The 18543-nt window shown below is 34.8% G+C and overlaps 1 protein-coding gene across 1 annotated transcript in view; it reads left to right on the plus strand.

The window, feature by feature from the left end:
- LOC118184450 (uncharacterized) overlaps positions 1-18543 on the plus strand; it is a 384362-nt gene that overhangs the window by 348721 nt on the left and 17098 nt on the right. Inside the window, exons 7-11 of the mRNA XM_085825143.1 lie at positions 542-700; positions 822-1151; positions 1917-2361; positions 6949-7050; positions 8436-10341. Coding sequence (XP_085681269.1) covers positions 542-700; positions 822-1151; positions 1917-2361; positions 6949-7050; positions 8436-10341 — 2942 coding nt within the window. The remainder of the gene's footprint in view (positions 1-541; positions 701-821; positions 1152-1916; positions 2362-6948; positions 7051-8435; positions 10342-18543) is intronic.

Below are 18543 nucleotides of genomic sequence, written 5' to 3' on the forward strand. Positions count from 1 at the left end.
GTCTGTCGCAGCTAAAGCTCTTTGGTTCTGTGCGAAAACAGAAAACGAATTAACCAACCAATCATTTTAGTTCAGCTTTTCATCCACTGTACCAGGTTTTGGTAAGTTTAAAAACACATAGATTATAATGTATCATTAATTTTTTATAATTTTTCTATATTATAGTATATTAATCGAACTAAGGAGCTTGTGTTTTATTCAAATGAAGAACAAACTAATTGTCATCACACTCATGTTTCCTTCCAATATTCACCTACCTTTTGTTTTTTAATCTAACTTAAAATGTAAGCGTCTTTTATTCGAAGGGTTTATTCTCGAGTAATTAAATTTGTAACAATATTTCAATATGTGGATGATTTGAAATCAGTTTACCGCGCTTATATGGTAACGAAAGTTTCAATCCTAACTTTAATCTACATAAAAGTTAATCTGTTTTGAGAAATGCAGCTTTCATATCAGTTTCGATGTAAATTTTAGTTATAGTTTTATCTATTCATGTTTAGGTATTTTAGTGCTCATCATATTTTTTTTTACCTTTCAGATGGGGTCAGAGCTCTACAACTGCAAGTGATGTAGAAAGTGCAGATACTATGTCTGTCACTCTAAGTGATTTCCAGGGATCGTCACAATCAGCCACGATATCAAAGACTAGTGGGCATGGACAGTCTCTTTCGTGTCTTTGTGATAGTCAGGGAACATGGTAAGTTAAGGTTTCCTTAAATTCGCGAATAATTTTTCTTTCGGGGCTTAGACTTTCTCCTTTGCATTAGTTCTTAGATTGTCTTCCTTAGATATATATAATACTATAATTCATTTTACAGGCCTTTTAATCAGTGTTCTAAATGCGGCAGACATTTCTACAGTCGTAACAGTTTACAAAATTGTCGAAATAAGCAACCCCCTTCACCAGAAAATCCAGTAAAAGACTCTGCCAATGGTTTTAGCCCCCAGTGGACAATGGATTCGTTGGTGGGTTCTTCTTCCGATACTCAGCAATCTAGAAAAGATTCCGCCTATCAGTTGATGAATCCACCTTCTGACAGGGCTTCGCTCTGTTCTCATGCTAGTCACAGCAGCAGTGCAAGCGCTGCCAGTAGCAGTGGATCAGAATACTCTGTGCCGCGGAATTATTTAGAGACATTATATGACAGGTAAGATCGTCAAGGACTAGAATACAACGAACATATGTTTCAATTATTTGCATTATGAGTGAAAAGTTTAAGATGAGTAAAATACAACTGTTTATTGAAAATATATTTATACTTTTTTAAATTTCGTCTTTTTCCCTTTTCTGGCATTTACCTAGTAGATTCAACTTTTGAAAAATCTTTTAACGATAATAAAAGTAAATATTAAAATACTCATTCCTTTTCTTTTCATTGCAACGTACTATAAATTCACGCCCTTATAATGTAAAATCAACTGAAACAGAGAAAAAAATAGTAGCTTGATTATATTTTATGGAAATAAGTAATACTTAGAAGAATGTGTAAGGGAAAATATAAATGCATGTTTAATCAATCACTAAAATTATTTTAATAAATGTTTCCTAACTCTCAAAAGAAAATGCAGTACAAACAGAATTCTAAAAAATAGCCAAATGAGAAAAAAAATGAGAACTAAGTTTTAAACACAGAGAATCATGGGACCATGAAATTTAGCTTTCAAACTGAAGTGATTATGGTATAGTTTTTGAATTCATTTATATATCAATCATGGTCGCCTAAAAAGGCTAGTAATTTAGAAATTCGGTTTTTAGAAGTTATTATGCAGAAATATCTTGGTGATCACTGTAATTCTACAATGTTATGCTATCTTTATAAATAATAATCATGAAGCCACCACATTGCTTGCACTATTCGGTCCTAAAACTCCACGTTTATCATGAAATCTGATATATGTAAATTCTTTTCCAGGCCCAAAACTATGCAGCATGCTCTTCATACCACTTCGAATGCCAAAACGTCTGAACCACGACGCACAAGTGCCACTTCCGAACACCCAATTCTCAGTCAGGCGTCTGTTGAGAATTGCATTCTGTGCCCTTGCCATGAACCTATTAAAGACTGGGTTGCATCATCAATGTCAACTTCACAAGAAAAACTGTTCGGATCGCAAGAATGCGCTTGTTGGAACAAACTTTCTATGTCTGTTAGGAGTGAAGTAGACATAAGGCTTATGAACGGTAGAAAAAGTGCTAGTGCCAACCCCTCTCCAAATTCATCTCCTAAGAAAACAAAGTACAATTCCTTAAGGCCAAGCAATAATGCTGCTTTCGACTGTGACCCGACATGCACGTGTGGGAAAACGGATCCATATGCGAATTATTCGATTCCTAGATCTGCATTAGTGAACCAAAAGGTGAGTAAAGCATGATATATCTGCATGAATACTAAATTCGACTTTTTTTGCATGCATGTCAAATCAAATGCTTTCTAGATGCTCGAATTTCTTGGCAAGAGACAGCTTATATCTTCAACAGCTGGTAAATGGTCTTGCATCCACCAACTGCTCAAGACATTTAGCAAACTATCTAGGATTTCCGAAGTATGAAACACCGCAAGTCTTAAGTATGGAAGAATGCGTTAATTTCTTATGAAATGAGCATTGTTTAAATTTCTGAAGAGGCTCTTAATACATTTATTACACCGAACTTTTATTCTTTTTTTTAAAATTTCGGTCCTTAATTCTGTTATAATGAGCAAAACGATATTATTGTGAAGCCTAACAAGGATCGAATCAAACTTAAATTTATGATTGAAAGAAGTAGAGCTTAATGGATTGTAAATGATTCTGCTTAATTCCTTTATATCTAAAACTATATTAATTATTATATCCATTTTAATTTTAATAATTATTGATAATTCCATGAACCGATTTAAAATCTTCGCAACAAATAAACTACAGAACTGATTCACATTTCATTGCACTCAAATAGAAATGAATTTACCAAATGTTATTATCATATATCACAAATCTTGCATGTTTCCACAGTTGATGATACAATATATGATATAAAGCATTTCGACCCACACATCTGCCAGTATATCATGATTTGTCGGAGCCACAGCATTGGAGATATAGTCGCAAAGATCTTGGACGTAAGTGGAGAGCAGACGTTCAAAGCATTTTTGACAAATACCACAAAGAAAGGTAGCATCGAATTAATTAGGTCCAGAAATTTGAGAGCGTTTTTCTCCTTGCCCTGTGCATGCCAGTAAGGTGGATAAAGATGCATAGGATTTTGATTGATTATTCTGTGCATCCTTGGCATCAGGTAATCATGAATGCCATAAGCTGAGATAATCACCATTAGTCATCTTTCTAATATGTCAAAGTAAATCCTCCCAGTGCGTAATATATGCCTGCTTAATCGGAAAAAAAGGGACGCAAAGAGCGTTTGCAAAACGTGAACAAAATAAACATTAAATTATTTGCTTCTATATCCCTGTAATAAAATTTTGTAACTGTGTTATGTGACAATCAGGTTTCAAAGAATGTTAAATAAGTCTGTCTGGATTTCAGGAAACAATAGGCAAGTAATATTTTGTGACAGGCGGCTAGAAAATAGATAAAGAAAAGTATCAGAATAAAATATTTTCTTTTATAATATTTCATAGCATGATAAGAGAAATACTTCTGTCGCTCCAATGTTTTGTATCCAAAGAATTGTTTATAATAAAAGCCGCTAAATGAGCAGAAAAATCTGAAAGTCTTTCAGTTGGAACAATTGCTATGGTTCTATGGTTTCCGATTCCTTTAATGAGAAGTTTTAAAAAAATTACGCTACGACTCTCTTTCTTTGGCCTAGACTATTGTCAAGTAGAAGTTCTCATAGTGTATAAATTTAATGAACTTTTACATCCTGTGAAGATGTTCAAAAGGATTCTATTTAAGACACAATAACACGCCGAATAAATACTAATTCAGAAGTCAAACAACAGTTTTTGTTGTTTGACTTCTGAATTAGGATTCTATTTGTCAACTTAATTAGCATGTGTAACAATCTTTTATAACTGTAATAACCCCGTGGACACCTCTTTAGTATTATTTTTACAGTTCATTATAACATTGAGCTCCTGGTATTTATTATATTTATCTGTTATTTATGTTACACTAAAACAGATGTCCCATTTACTCTGTGAATTTAAAATTGTATTGAAACTATATGGTAATCTCTTTGTCCTAAATCATTATCTTTAATAAATACTGGATGCGGGTGTACGATGGGATTGCACAAAGTACCGTAATAAGTGGACTCTAAATCCTTTGGAAAGCTTCAACTCTTCACTTACTCAACCTTTCTTTGTAAATTCTTATAAAACGTGCAAATTTTTAATAGTTAGTTAGTATGGAAAAGCATTACATGTCTACCCATGGTACATCGCAGGTGTCCCCTCCATACTTTTTTACCTGTACATATCGCTATAATGAGCTAAATCGTCTCAGAGCCTTTTAGGCTTGACGGAAAGGAAAGAATGTTGTTGGAAAGAAAATGTTCCTTGGTGAGGGATTATCGCAACAGCTAGAAAGTCTGAAATCCAGAAAAGTTGAAATATATAGAAAACCAATTCCTTATATGATCTTAGAAAAGCTTTAACTGAAAAACGTGCAGTTAATTAAGTAAGTAGCCATTTAAATGTTTAGATTGCTTTTAGACTTCGTAAATAAATAAAATGCAGACAGACTGTCTCGATCGCATCATTTATTGAGTCGTTTCGTCTGACTCACTGGATAAACTGATTCTTCTTTTGTATGCCATATTTTGGACTTGACATCATTTCAATGATTTAGTAACGTCTCTATTGACGTATAATAATGTAAAAATTTAATGAAATAATAAAGGAATATTTGTAAATTCTGCGCTTATATTGATTATCTGTCTACCATAGTAACTTGCTTTTAATCATGATCGAAAATGGGTGGAATATAGAATGGTTGAGCTAAAGATAAAAAATCAACTTAATGCTCAATATTAATTTGTTCATTTCTGAAAGAAATTCAAAATCATGTACATCAGTTCAAACATTTGTTCGTAAAATTGTTCCACACAACATCGCTGCAAGTTTATTTGCTAAGAAATTTTGAATTAATTTTTTACGGTCTTTCAAATATCTGTGTATATGTTAAATTTGAGGTATGACACTCTTGAGATGTTTTATCTGTACCCATATACAACTGAAAATAAAATAAAGAAACAGTCAATGAAATAATCGATATGAATAGGAGTAAATTGTTTTCTGTGGGTAGAACACTCTTCGTATAAAAGAGTGTTATATATACTGGTGAACAAAATTAAGCGATGGAACAATTTTCCCAAGTATATCGAGAAATATTGGATAGAAATAAATGAAATTAGGTAAAATTATAGTTCACTGTATGACAATATTGTGTACAAAGTAACTGAAACTAACACTGAAAATGCTATTCCTTAGCATGTGTTACTGCCAAGTGGTGTGTGCTTGCGTTGTGATCATGTGTATGGTGTTTGGTCACCTCTGACAGACAGGCAGAACGAGTAGCAAGAGAGTTCACGAGTGCCTGTAAAAGTCTCACCCACTCCTACACCAAAACTGTTTTTAACTCCTGAATGTTTCTGAGTGGGATTCGATGTACAGCAGTAGTTCTCCCAAGAACATCCCAAACGTGTTCAATAGGATTAAGGTTAGAAACTTTGAATGGCCAAATCAATTCGGTGAATATCTTCACTTTTCAGTTAGTCATCAACCAGGTGGCCCTATGTGGTCGTGCATTGTCGTCTGTAAAAATGAACTCAGGGCCAACTGCAGCCCTTAAACGTCGCACTTAGGGCTATAGGATCTCCTACCTGTACCTCTCTGCATTCATGGGACCAGTGCGAAATACACGGAGCAGTGTGCGAGTATCTTGCATGATCCATGTCTAAACCATCACTCCTTCACCACCATATTAGTCCCTTTCCATATTGTTTTTGGGATAGTATAGGGTTCCAGGTTATCTTTATATCAATAATCGCCAAGAATCAGGTTACAGACTGAATCTAGACTCATCCGTGAATAGAAAATTAGCCCACTAAAGATGTTCAGTGCTGTTGCCGTATGCACCATTGTAAATGGTCTCTTTTGTAGGAGTGATTGAGTGTGATGCAATATAGCGGGCTTTCTTGCATAAAGTCCTGTGTCACAGAGCCTTCTGGCAACTATCTTCCTGAAACTGATGTTCCTGTGGCAGTAGTGAGGCCAAGAGACAGTTATGTGTCTGAAGGTGTCCTCTGGCGCTTGGCTGAAAATACCAAATACCCGTCATCATTGGTAGTTGCGGCTCTTGAGCAGCCTTGTCCCGGTCCTGTGAACACTGGCCCGCTGTTTTCTAACTCATTCCACAAATTAAGGACACTTGGTGTTACATTCAGTTCTCATGCAACCTAAGCTTAGGACTGCGTTGCCTGAAACCTATGCACGATTATCCATCTGATACCTACGTCTAAGTGACGACGTAGACTCTTTTCATCTAAAAAATAGAAAAACCCAACAAGTTATTCAATAAAGACAATAAAAACCAGTACTGTGTTGCAGAGCGGAATGAGGTGAGCAGCTGGAAGCAGACTTTTTTACCTCCTGCTGGCGTAGACGCCAACATGAATACGCAAACTTATCTTAGTGACACCAGTGTCGCAGTGACAGTATATGGCAACCAACTGTCCAGACTTTGTGTGGTATTTTAGGAGAAATGTGGGGAAATGTTTTCCATCTCTTAATTTTGTCCACCAGTGTATATAACGCAATTATCTTTATCATTTCACGAACCAGGAATTGTTTTAAAGCATAGAGGAGTATTTATTAATTTGCGTTTACTTCTGATTTCTTATTAGATTAATTTTGGGATAAATATTGATTTAACAAATTTCAAGAAAAGGTTGTATTAAAGTGCTTTATCTTTAAAACTTATAAAATGATTTTTCGCTTCTAGGAAGTACCAGTAGCTTCTGCACAGGCAAATGGAAACAAAGATGCCAAAACTCATGTACCTGCTATTCCTTCAGAGGATTATGACGTTCCTAAGAAATACACGGTGAGAAAATTTGATTTTTTAGTGTTTTATATTTACGGTCGAAGTTTTGAGTCGGACATGAAAGCGAATTTTTTGCGAAATCAGTTTAAATTTTGTTCTGCTAAATTTTACCTCACTTTCACAGAAACTGAAATGAACTCAGGGACATATATAAAAGATCTCATATATAAAAGATTATTTTGCTTTTATTTTTCTTATGTAAGTAAATATATTTCTTAAATATCTTGACAATGACAATTATTAAAACCCATCGAAATATATACATCCTGTATACATATAGTTTATTTTTAGCTCAAAAGAACGTTAGCCCAAATGGCCAATTCAGTCTCGAAACTGCATTTTGCGTCTTCGACTTTAAACTTCTGCATCATTTCGGATTTTTGCCACCAAATATTACCTCCTTGTATTATTTTTAAAGAAATTAAATAATGAATCTACATTTATGCATGTATGTGTATTCTCTGCCTCGTAAAAAGTAACGATGGTACTTAAGCCATTAAATTTCAAATAAGGTAGGCTTTCACCCGAACTGGAAACCCGAGTTTTGAATTTCCATTTCTATATTTCATATTTTCTAAAACTAACGAATTAACGAATTTTTTCTGATTTTTTTTTTGGGGGGGGGCTTGTTTTGTAAATGTTCATAATTGTTTTTATATATCTTTGTTTTGGTATCAATCATAGAGTAAAATGCGCTATGATTGTAAGTGCAGTGGTATAATAAATGCAATTAAATTATTTTCTTTCTGTTTTGCTTTCCAACTATGGTAATGATAATGATACAGATAATTTTTTAATGTTTCAGTTTTTAAAATGATTATTAGTATTTCTGTAATACAGCTTGTGATTATGTCTCGAGTATATATAAAATAAAATAAAGTCGATGTATTCTTAACTCATATGTCTGCCGTACCCGTAAAAAAGTTAAAATTAATCTCTAGAAATCACCAGAGTATAACTCTAACGCTACCAACTTTTTGACATTGAAGAAACTTCGTCCTAGATGCTTACTGATTCCAGCAAATAGATTTGGCATCCTGGAAATATGAAAAACGTTGTCGTATGAGAGAAATATTTATTGCAAGCCTACTGGGCTAACATTCTAATAGATCATAATTAATATAATCGTTTTAAATGTGATGTTATATGATGTGTTCACAGATTCATTCCTTTTCTCCCTTTTACGAGATACTCTCAAATACCCTCAAACCTGAAGTGAAAAAGGAAATAAACTTGCTACATGTAGTTTATGTATAATATAACAAAATATGTTTTATAACAATGAAAGGACTTCGTTTTTCAGAGTAAATTTTATGATAGCTATTTGAATATATATTTTTAAAGAATTAGAATCAATTTTAAAAATGTATTTTATTTTCTTGCAGGATTTACTTTCTAACTGTGATATGAACCAGAAAGCCTCAGCAATGAAAACTGTTACAAACGGTCCTTCCTGTTCCTGCATGAGCGCTTGTAAAATTGTTCAAAATATCGAGCTCTTCAAAATGGCTTCCAAGCATTCCTACAACTATCAACATGGGTCTCTTAACCCTCCTTCTGCAGACGCATTGCAGATGTGTGCGTGCCAGAGAGTTATGCTATGGGCTGGTAGTTTAGTACCTTGTCTAGGACCTCAAAGAGCTACAGTCGATTCTGGGTGGCAATACTCTAAGTCTCTGAACTCTGATAACAAAAGCTGTGCCAGAGCATGGTTCGATCACTCAGTAACTGTGTGTAATGAACCTCACAAAACAGCAGAAATTGTAATGATGAACGGGAAATTAAAGCATGTTCTTCGTGGAACAAGTACAGAATCAAGTGCCGATGAAAATCGAATGCCACCTTTTGCGAGACCACGCTCAAGCACTATATCATATCCTTTACTCCCAAGTCGAAATTCAAGCGACTCCACAGTATTCAACTATGCAAACATTGAATTTTCCCAAGAGACGAACGATAAAATTGTTAAAGTGAGTGAAGATGCTTCTTCTTCTACCAATTACGCTAATATAGAATTCGCAGAGACACTGTCTCTCTATGAAAATTCAAACGTAGTTTTATCTCGTTTGGAAACAGATGAGAAAAACACTGAACCTGTTTATCCAGATAAACCTCCTTTACCCCCTAGATCTCAAATGCCCACTTCTAAAAAAAGCTCTGAAAATGTGAATCATAGTGATCTGAAGGATCGGTGCAATTGTAAACAATACTGTATACGTCGAAGCCCAAAGAAAGCAACACTAAAGCAAGTTAATGGCAGTGCGTATGAAATGATGTGCTATCAGAAACCTCCGGAATCTACCCAAGATGATGACGATTACTTAATGATGCAACCGTTATGTGCAAAAACGGAGAATTCCTCCTCTCCATCTAAACAATCTCTTGAGTCTCAAAATCTGCAATCTGCTTCAAATGCGTTGGGGAAGCAAAACGAAGAGAATGAAGCTGAACAGGGCATAGAACCAACACTCCCTCTCAGACCTTTCATGCCATATTCTTATCCTAGCGTAGAAATGAATGATTCGAACGACCAGGATGGAATCTGCGTAGAATCTTTATCCAGAAAGAACCAGCTTATAAACGATGAGTTGCATTTTAGATCTATGAGATCTAACTCTCTAAGTGAACTCAAAAAGAAAGTGCTTATGAGAAAACGTTCAAGCTCTGTAGATGGTAAAAATAATGGCTATCATCATAATGAACCTGGTATGGAAGTAGAATCTGTTCCAGCGTCTCCTGTTTGTAGTCCAAGACCTGTTCAGCGTAAAAACTCTTTGTTTTCTAAATTGAACCTTAGGTCAAAAGAAAAGTCTATGAGCACCAATGAAATAACGCCTCCCATTCCTATATCAAGTTGCAATTCTTCCATTCTTAATAATATGCATAAAAGTGGTCTTCACCGTTCAGCTGACTGTCTAAAGCTTAACGAAGATTACGTGAATTCTGATGATGACTTGAATTCTGATACGAGTGATTTCAGTATACAAAAGGAATCTTCGTCACCATCTTCTATGAAACGTTCATCGAGTGTACCATGTAGAGCGGGTATGCCAAATGTTTGCAGTTCAAGCCCGGTTAAAACTAATGGCACTATTATGGAACTGAATGATTTAAATAAAGATAGTTCAACTGTTACAATAACTGAAAATGACGAAAATTGTGAAGAGCTTGGACATAGGAAATACAGTTTAGACAGCCATGAAAGGCCAAAGCAAAAAGTCAGATCCAACTGTGATAACGTGTACAGACAAGAATGCTTAGATGAATGTGATACAGTTATGGAATTGCAAGGTAAATTTTTGGTATTCATTTTGATTGTTTTATTATATTTTTAATTTCGTTTTTATGCATATTTTCGTTTGCATTCTATTCATATAAAAAATCTTTGCAGTATATTTATATTTTTTTAATAATTATATGTTAGTATCCAAGAATTTACCCCTTATATGTTCCAAAACGTACCGCGGATACGTGAAATTGCAGGTAATAACAAATGCTACAGTAGTGACCAAAATTGTGGACACTTTTGGAAATTTTTATGTTTTTGAACTTTGTATGCTTATAGAAAATGTTACGTTTCGCAAAATGCAAACTTGTATATATCATTTTAAAGAGAACTTATTACTGAATTCAATACAAAACACAAAATTCAATTATTTTCGATACCAAAAAAGTTATATGTACTTTAATATAAATAAAAAACACAGTTATAAAGTGGTTTGTAATGTCTAGCTTTCCTGGCCAATCACTGTTCTTGTTCTGAGAACCAATCAAATGTTAGTAACTGCCAGTAGAAGCTGACATCATGTTTACACTTGAAATAATTTATTATTCTGCTTTGTTCTGTAGAAGCAGGACCTGTTTCTTACACACTGCAATTACAAGTAGGATTTTTTGTAAAAATTTTTAATATTTCATTTTAATATTAAAGAAGCAATGACATCAAATAAAAGAGTAGATTGGACACTTAGAAAGAGATGTAATATTATTGTGTTACGAGAAAGTGGTCTTTCCTGTGCTGAAATTGCAAGACAGGTGGGTGGTTCACTGACTACACCTGGAGTCCGAAAGTTTTGTTTACGATATCAGGAGACAAATTCAATAAAAAACAAAGAAGGAAAAGGCCGAAAAAGGCGCACCACATCTATTGATGACAGAAGAATAAAAAAGACTGTCTCCAAGATAGAAAAATGTCATCAGCGACCATCAGAAGTGATCTGAATGATGCTGGTGTTTCCATCAGTTCAAGAACAATCAGGAGAGGATTAACAGATGTCGGACTGAGAGGTAGAATTCCACGAAAAAAGCCTTATCTTAATTTTCAGCAACGAAAAAAAAAGACTAAAGTGGGCAAAGGAACACATTAATTGGACAGATGATCAGTGGTCACAAGTTATATGGAGTGATGAAACTAAGATATCGTTATTCGGGAGTGATGGTGTTATGTAGAGAAATTACCGGATAGCGTTATAAAAATTATGTGAATGATTTTCTGATTTATGGAAATCTTAATTTCTATTTGATTATGAATTATTTATTTTAAGGCTTTAATTTTGGGGAAAAACAGATGCTTCTGGAAATATTATTTAGTTTAAATGAATATTATTTATTTTCTTTTATTTGCAAATCTTGTACAAAACTTTGATTCATTGTGAAAAAGCAGGGAAAGGGAGGCAATTTTCGCCATGTCTTGATTTCGCGCGCTTTAGAATGTTCGAGAAAGAATTTTCATTGTTAGTTGACCTTAAGAGAGGAAAGTACGTGACGGAAAGGTCAAAGGTTGCTACTTGTCTTTCAATGTAAGTCATTCAGGTTTTTGGCGATTGAGGGTCCGGTTGTTGGCTAAGTGAAGAAGAACGCGCATGCGCGATCACCCTTATTTCCGCATTCTGGAGTTGAAAACGAAGATTTTGCCATAATTAAGGGGGCGATAAGTGAAGCTAGAGTGGGAGCCCGTTTTGGGAAGGAGACGAAGAAAATTCGAGCGAGACACACTTACTTTTGGCTGACTCTCGGACTGACTCGCTGATTTTTGGGCTTGCTGGACAAAATGTGACTCCGAGAAGTGTTTTCCGGCGGGGAGCGGCAAATATGCTCCCCGGCCGCGTTTTGGTTAAGAGGCGAGACTCTCTTACACACTTACTCTTGGACTCGCTGACTTTCGGGTTTGCTGGACTTGTGGACGTTGCTCTTGAAAACTGGCTTGAAGAAAATTGGAGTTGGATTCTCTCCCTTACTGACTGGTGGGTGGAACTTACTTGGGACGTTACCCGTGAAGCTTGCTCTTGGGATGAGTAAGAACAGGCGAGCAGTAATTTCCTAGCAACAACGGTTCTGACCGGCGAAATTTGAACGAGTTACCTGCGTGTTGACATAGGACTTTCAGGACCAAGCGGATAGCTGTCCTGGGCAGCAGTGCTCCTGTTTCTGTTCTACAGTAGTGAAGTGGAGTCTACATTTTTAGAACCAGTGTCAAGATGAGCCCGGCCGACATCAACGCGGGATAAGATAAGAGTCCTCCGCTTCAAGATGTCCCTTCAAGATAAGTTTTATTTTTTTTTTTGGTGTGTTTGAACTTTAGGCAAGCTTTTCAAAAACGTCCTTAGCAGTAAAAAAAAAAAAAAAAAAAAACGACGTCAAATCTAAAATTAACTCTCAGGCCTTAAATTGTTTCCCTTCCCTTTCTTTTAAATCACCAGACAAACCTTAAGTTTTTTTTATGAATTTAAATGAACAGACTCTCAGATGAGGTTAAGATTTTTCTTATTGTGTTGTAATTGAATAAACTGATATTTAATCTGGAACCTCTTACAGTATGTTTTCTTTATATATTTAATATGAACTTTTCCTTTATATCTTGTATATGTTTTATGTTTTCGATCCTCTCACGGCGCGGTCCCGGAATGCATTTTTTTCACAACGCAAAAATGCTGTACACGTTTCACTATACGATCACTCCCTTTAACGGCAAGTAGTTTCATATTTAACATTTAACAATATAGGAATTTCAGATATAACATGGTACCTAGAAGTAAAGCTATTTAACCATGGTTTCGAAACTTTCTCTTCATAACATTGGTGCCGTGACCTCTTCCAATATAACATTGGTGCCGTGACCTCTGCTTAGTGAAGGATCGAATCAGTAACTGATTTTGTGAATTTATTTATTTCGTATAACTTACTGTTTTAAGAAGGTGTTAAATTTTAGGTGCTAGGATTAATTAGAGTTTTTGATTTGTGTTTGCTTATTTGTTAATACGAGAGTGATAAAGTTTGAAAATGTGTGTGAATTTCAGGAATTTTGGACTTTAACGTTAGGCACACAGAATTTAACTTTAAATTTAGGAAAAATATATATTTTTAATGTAGGAGAATAGATACTGTACATTTTTACTGTTGGAAATCCTTGAGTGTTTTCTAGATGTGTATTTTTGATTTTCGACGTACTGATTTATGATACAAGATGGAAAATGAATTATTTCACGATAATCCTATGCTATTTGTGTATCCTTGTATAAAGTTTCGAGTGCTTGTCGGTAAAAACTGGACTCATTTTTTGAGCACTATTAAGAGAGCGAGACTTAAGGACTCTAATTATTTTACTGAATGAGACAAGCCATAGCTATGCGTAGCTAGAAATTTTTTTTTTGTGTGTGTGTTTTTGCTAATTATTTAACCTAGAATCTTGTGAAATGTGTAATTGTGAGGGGTAACGTTAGAGAAATTTTGATTTTTTTGAATTAATTGAATAATATTTTGTGAAATGTATGTAATGTTTTCATAATTATCTAGCGTAGTATATTATTGCTTTTTGAATTACAATGTTTTGATATGATCCCAGTATATTGTGTAATTGTTAGTAATTTAATTTAGTATTGAGCAATGAATTTTATAAGTTCTTAAGGCATAATGATACAAATGAATGAGTTAGAAAAATTGAAGATTGTTTTTCAATTGCAAAATTCTGTTTTAAAATTAACATGGGTTAGATTTGGATTTTTGCCTGAGATCAGCAATAGTGATGTTTGCATATTTAATTTTTTTTTGGATTGAATTCTTCAGCTTGAGTGAAGTTCTAATTAGTTTAATGAGTCAGAGTAATTGAGATTAGTTATCTTCTGAGTTTAAGTTTGTGAAGAGTTGTCATGTGAGAATTGTTTAAACAGTAGAAATTTAGTCTTGTGAATTGTAGAAAGTGAATTTTAATGAGAATTTTGGTGACAACGGGAATTTGGTTTGTGGAAATTTTTAGATAAGTTTGAGAAGATTAGTTACTTATGCTCTGTACTCATGTGTGGGAATTTTCTGTTGATTACAAGTAGTTTGTCTTGAATTTGCTAGTGAATCGTAATAGATTTGATCTGAGTTATTGAATTTTCTTTCTTGGTTGGACTTGTTGCTGAATTTGGGGTTAATTCTTGTTTTGGCTTAAGTTTTGTATTTGAATTGGTAGTATGAAGATAGTTGTATCAGGTTTTGTTTTGTTTTGGTGGTTTCTGCCAAGGTCCGTAAAATGTAAGTTCTCTGATGTTTGGTTTCTGTGGAAGAATTGAGATTTCTGTGGTCATAGGAAAATAGTAGAATTTGAGTTATGGATTTCATTTGTGTGATTTTTAGGGATTTTGAGTTACGAGTTATGAGTATTTTTTTTAGTTTAGCACTTTTGAGAACTTTGCATTTGTTGCTTGCAGTTAGGTCTTGCGTGAAGTTGTAATGTCCTGAAAGCTCGTTTTCTGGTAAATACTTGCACTTCATGGTGGCACTTGACCTCTTACACCGGGGCAAACAGGAACTTGTTATCTGAGAAAACTATTGTTGTATCTTTTTTTCATTGTGTTGGTTCAGACTGGTAACGTTTCAGTCAGCGCACTTTTCTTTCCGAAATAAGAGATCTTATGTTCTCTTTCAACGTGTCTGTAGGTTTGCTTGATACGTAAAGTTTGGGTCTGTCATTCATAATACAGCGCTTTTCTCAGCTTACATGGACGCGGTAAAGAGTTACTTTGTTTCTTTTGTTTGGTTGCAGGTGTTGCTGATGGCTGCTACTTAGGTTACTATACAACGTTTTGGGAAGAGTCTGATGCAGAATAGATCTCAGTTTTTGCCTAAATTGGGGGGTTTGTCTTGAACACTTTGTTGATTTGTGATATTTTATTTAGTGTTCTAGTAACGTGCTTCAGTCCAGCTTTGATTGATTTCTTTGACTAGTTGAAATTTTTTTTGTGGGCCTAATGGATTTTTAGAATTACTGAAATTTTTATTGTCTTACTAAGGGGACTTAAGTTTGGTGTGGTTTACTCACTAGTGTTTACTTTAAGGTTTGAAAATTTTTTTAGCGACACTTCACTCTTGCTGGTTGATTTTTTTGGCTGGATTTGAATTACAGTGAAATATTTTTGACTTGATATGGTTTAACGTAATGATTAGGTGTGTATTGGTTTAGGTATTGCAGTTTAATTTTTTTTTTTTTTAAATATCACTGATCTCATTACTCATTTGAATTATGTACGAAATTTTTACAGTTTAATTGTATTTTCATTTTATGTGTATATGTGTATCTTGGTAGTATTTGTAAATTTTTGGCCAAACGTTATTTTGTATATGCATTAGGTTGTATTATTACTATTATTTTTGTGTGTCTTGGATAAAATTCTAATTGGTATTTGCACAGCGTATTCTGGATGCTATTTTTGGAATTGATTTTGGTTGGATTGAATTTTTGGACAATCACGTTTTCTTTCTTTCTGATTTTTTTGTGTGGGGTATTTTCGGCTGGTTCCGAGGTTCCTTGTGTTGTAACGTTCTTTTCTTTTCTAATGCTTGGCCCTGATCAGGCCGCTTTTGTTCTTAGACGTGATTGTTTGGGATTCATTCCTGGAAGTTATTCAATTTCGTAGTACTTAAGGGGGTCTTTACTCCTTTTTTTTGAATACGTTCATGTGACATATTTTATATGGAATTGTTTGAATTATTAGTGTGTTTATTTTCTCAGGAATGTATTTGATGTATCTGCGGCGCGTTAATTATCTTATTTTTACTTATTTCATTTTTTTGGTGTGAACAATTGGATTAGATTATTTCCTTCTTCGGGTGTGAGTATCCGAACACATTCAGTGGCTTATCTATTGTAAGGCAAAAATTGAAAGATAAAGTCTTCTTCAACTTTGAAAGAGTGATTGTTCTTCCTTGGTCGAAGGTGAGACGTAGGAGGGTGAAATCTGGTTTCTTTTAAGGTCAAGTTCCTCTACTAAGGAGTATTGTGGTGCTGAGTTCACATTCCGGGGTTGGTTGCTTTCATTTTCTCGCGTTGAAGGCTGCAGGGGGGAGTTGTTAACACAATGATTTCTAACGACAGGGTTTTCCCTCGCTTGCATTGACAACTCCGTACTCATTTAATGTACTCCATGATTGTGCTCAGCAGAAATTGTCACAATAGTAGAATGTGTTCGACCTCAGGTGAAATTGTTTACATTAATGGACTGAAAAGGAATGAATAGATAAATAAACGTTCAGAAATGTGGCCACACAGAGACTGCAACACTAATGTGATGCAATGAACTGGAAAAAAAAAAGAGAAATTCTTTTTGTCATTATTGATTGATCTTAGACATATTTTGTTTGTGATTAGCGCCTTATTTTTATTTTTATATTTGTATGTGTTCTGAATATTTCTATGTAATTAAGTGATTTAATTGATGTTTTTGATTAATTATTTTTGATGATCTTCCTTGAGTATTTTAATTAGTAATTGCTTTGATTAATCTTGTTGTTTTACTTGCACATTTTGGACTTTACATTTAATGTGTCAGTAACGTCACTGTACCAAGGAGTCGTATGAAATATTGTTACATCATGTTATCCTTTAGCCTTATTGCACAGTATGAGTCATGGTATTTCAAGAAGTGTCTGTCTGCTAAATTTTGGTAAACCAAAATTTAATTCCTTAGGGGAAAGGAATGTTATGTAGAGAAATTACCGGATAGCGTTATAAAAATTATGTGAATGATTTTCTGATTTATGGAAATCTTAATTTCTATTTGATTATGAATTATTTATTTTAAGGCTTTAATTTTGGGGAAAAACAGATGCTTCTGGAAATATTATTTAGTTTAAATGAATATTATTTATTTTCTTTTATTTGCAAATCTTGTACAAAACTTTGATTCATTGTGAAAAAGCAGGGAAAGGGAGGCAATTTTCGCCAAGTCTTGATTTCGCGCGCTTTAGAATGTTCGAGAAAGAATTTTCATTGTTAGTTGACCTTAAGAGAGGAAAGTACGTGACGGAAAGGTCAAAGGTTGCTACTTGTCTTTCAATGTAAGTCATTCAGGTTTTTGGCGATTGAGGGTCCGGTTGTTGGCTAAGTGAAGAAGAACGCGCATGCGCGATCACCCTTATTTCCGCATTCTGGAGTTGAAAACGAAGATTTTGCCATAATTAAGGGGGCGATAAGTGAAGCCAGAGTGGGAGCCCGTTTTGGGAAGGAGACGAAGAAAATTCGAGCGAGACACACTTACTTTTGGCTGACTCTCGGACTGACTCGCTGATTTTTGGGCTTGCTGGACAAAATGTAAGTGACTCCGAGAGGTGTTTTCCGGCGGGGAGCGGCAAATATGCTCCCCGGCCGCGTTTTGGTTAAGAGGCGAGACTCTCTTACACACTTACTCTTGGACTCGCTGACTTTCGGGTTTGCTGGACTTGTGGACGTTGCTCTTGAAAACTGGCTTGAAGAAAATTGGAGTTGGATTCTCTCCCTTACTGACTGGTGGGTGGAACTTACTTGGGACGTTACCCGTGAAGCTTGCTCTTGGGATGAGTAAGAACAGGCGAGCAGTAATTTCCTAGCAACAACGTTTCTGACCGGCGAAATTTGAACGAGTTACCTGCGTGTTGACATAGGACTTTCAGGACCAAGCGGATAGCCGTCCTGGGCAGCAGTGCTCCTGTTTCTGTTCTACAGTAGTGAAGTGGTGTCTACATTTTTAGAACCAGTGTCAAGATGAGCCCGGCCGACATCAACGCGGGATAAGATAAGAGTCCTCCGCTTCAAGATGTCCCTTCAAGATAAGTTTTATTTTTTTTTTTTTTTTGGTGTGTTTGAACTTTAGGCGAGCTTTTCAAAAACGTCCTTAGCAGTAAAAAAAAAAAAAACAACGTCAAATCTAAAATTTAACTCTCAGGCCTTAAATTGTTTCCCTTCCCTTTCTTTTAAATCACCAGACAAACCTTAAGTTTTTTTATGAATTTAAATGAACAGACTCTCAGATGAGGTTAAGATTTTTCTTATTGTGTTGTAATTGAATAAACTGATATTTAATCTGGAACCTCTTACAGTATGTTTTCTTTATATATTTAATATGAACTTTTCTTTTATATCTTGTATATGTTTTATGTTTTCGATCCTCTCACGGCGCGGTCCTGGAATGCATTTTTTTCACAACGCAAAAATGCTGTACACGTTTCACTATACGATCACTCCCTTTAACGGCAAGT

The sequence above is a fragment of the Stegodyphus dumicola genome, chromosome 1, assembly GCF_044657685.1.
Source record: "Stegodyphus dumicola isolate Sdum_Otavi_A_Nest chromosome 1, ASM4465768v1".
NCBI classification, from domain to species: Eukaryota; Metazoa; Arthropoda; class Arachnida; order Araneae; family Eresidae; genus Stegodyphus; species Stegodyphus dumicola.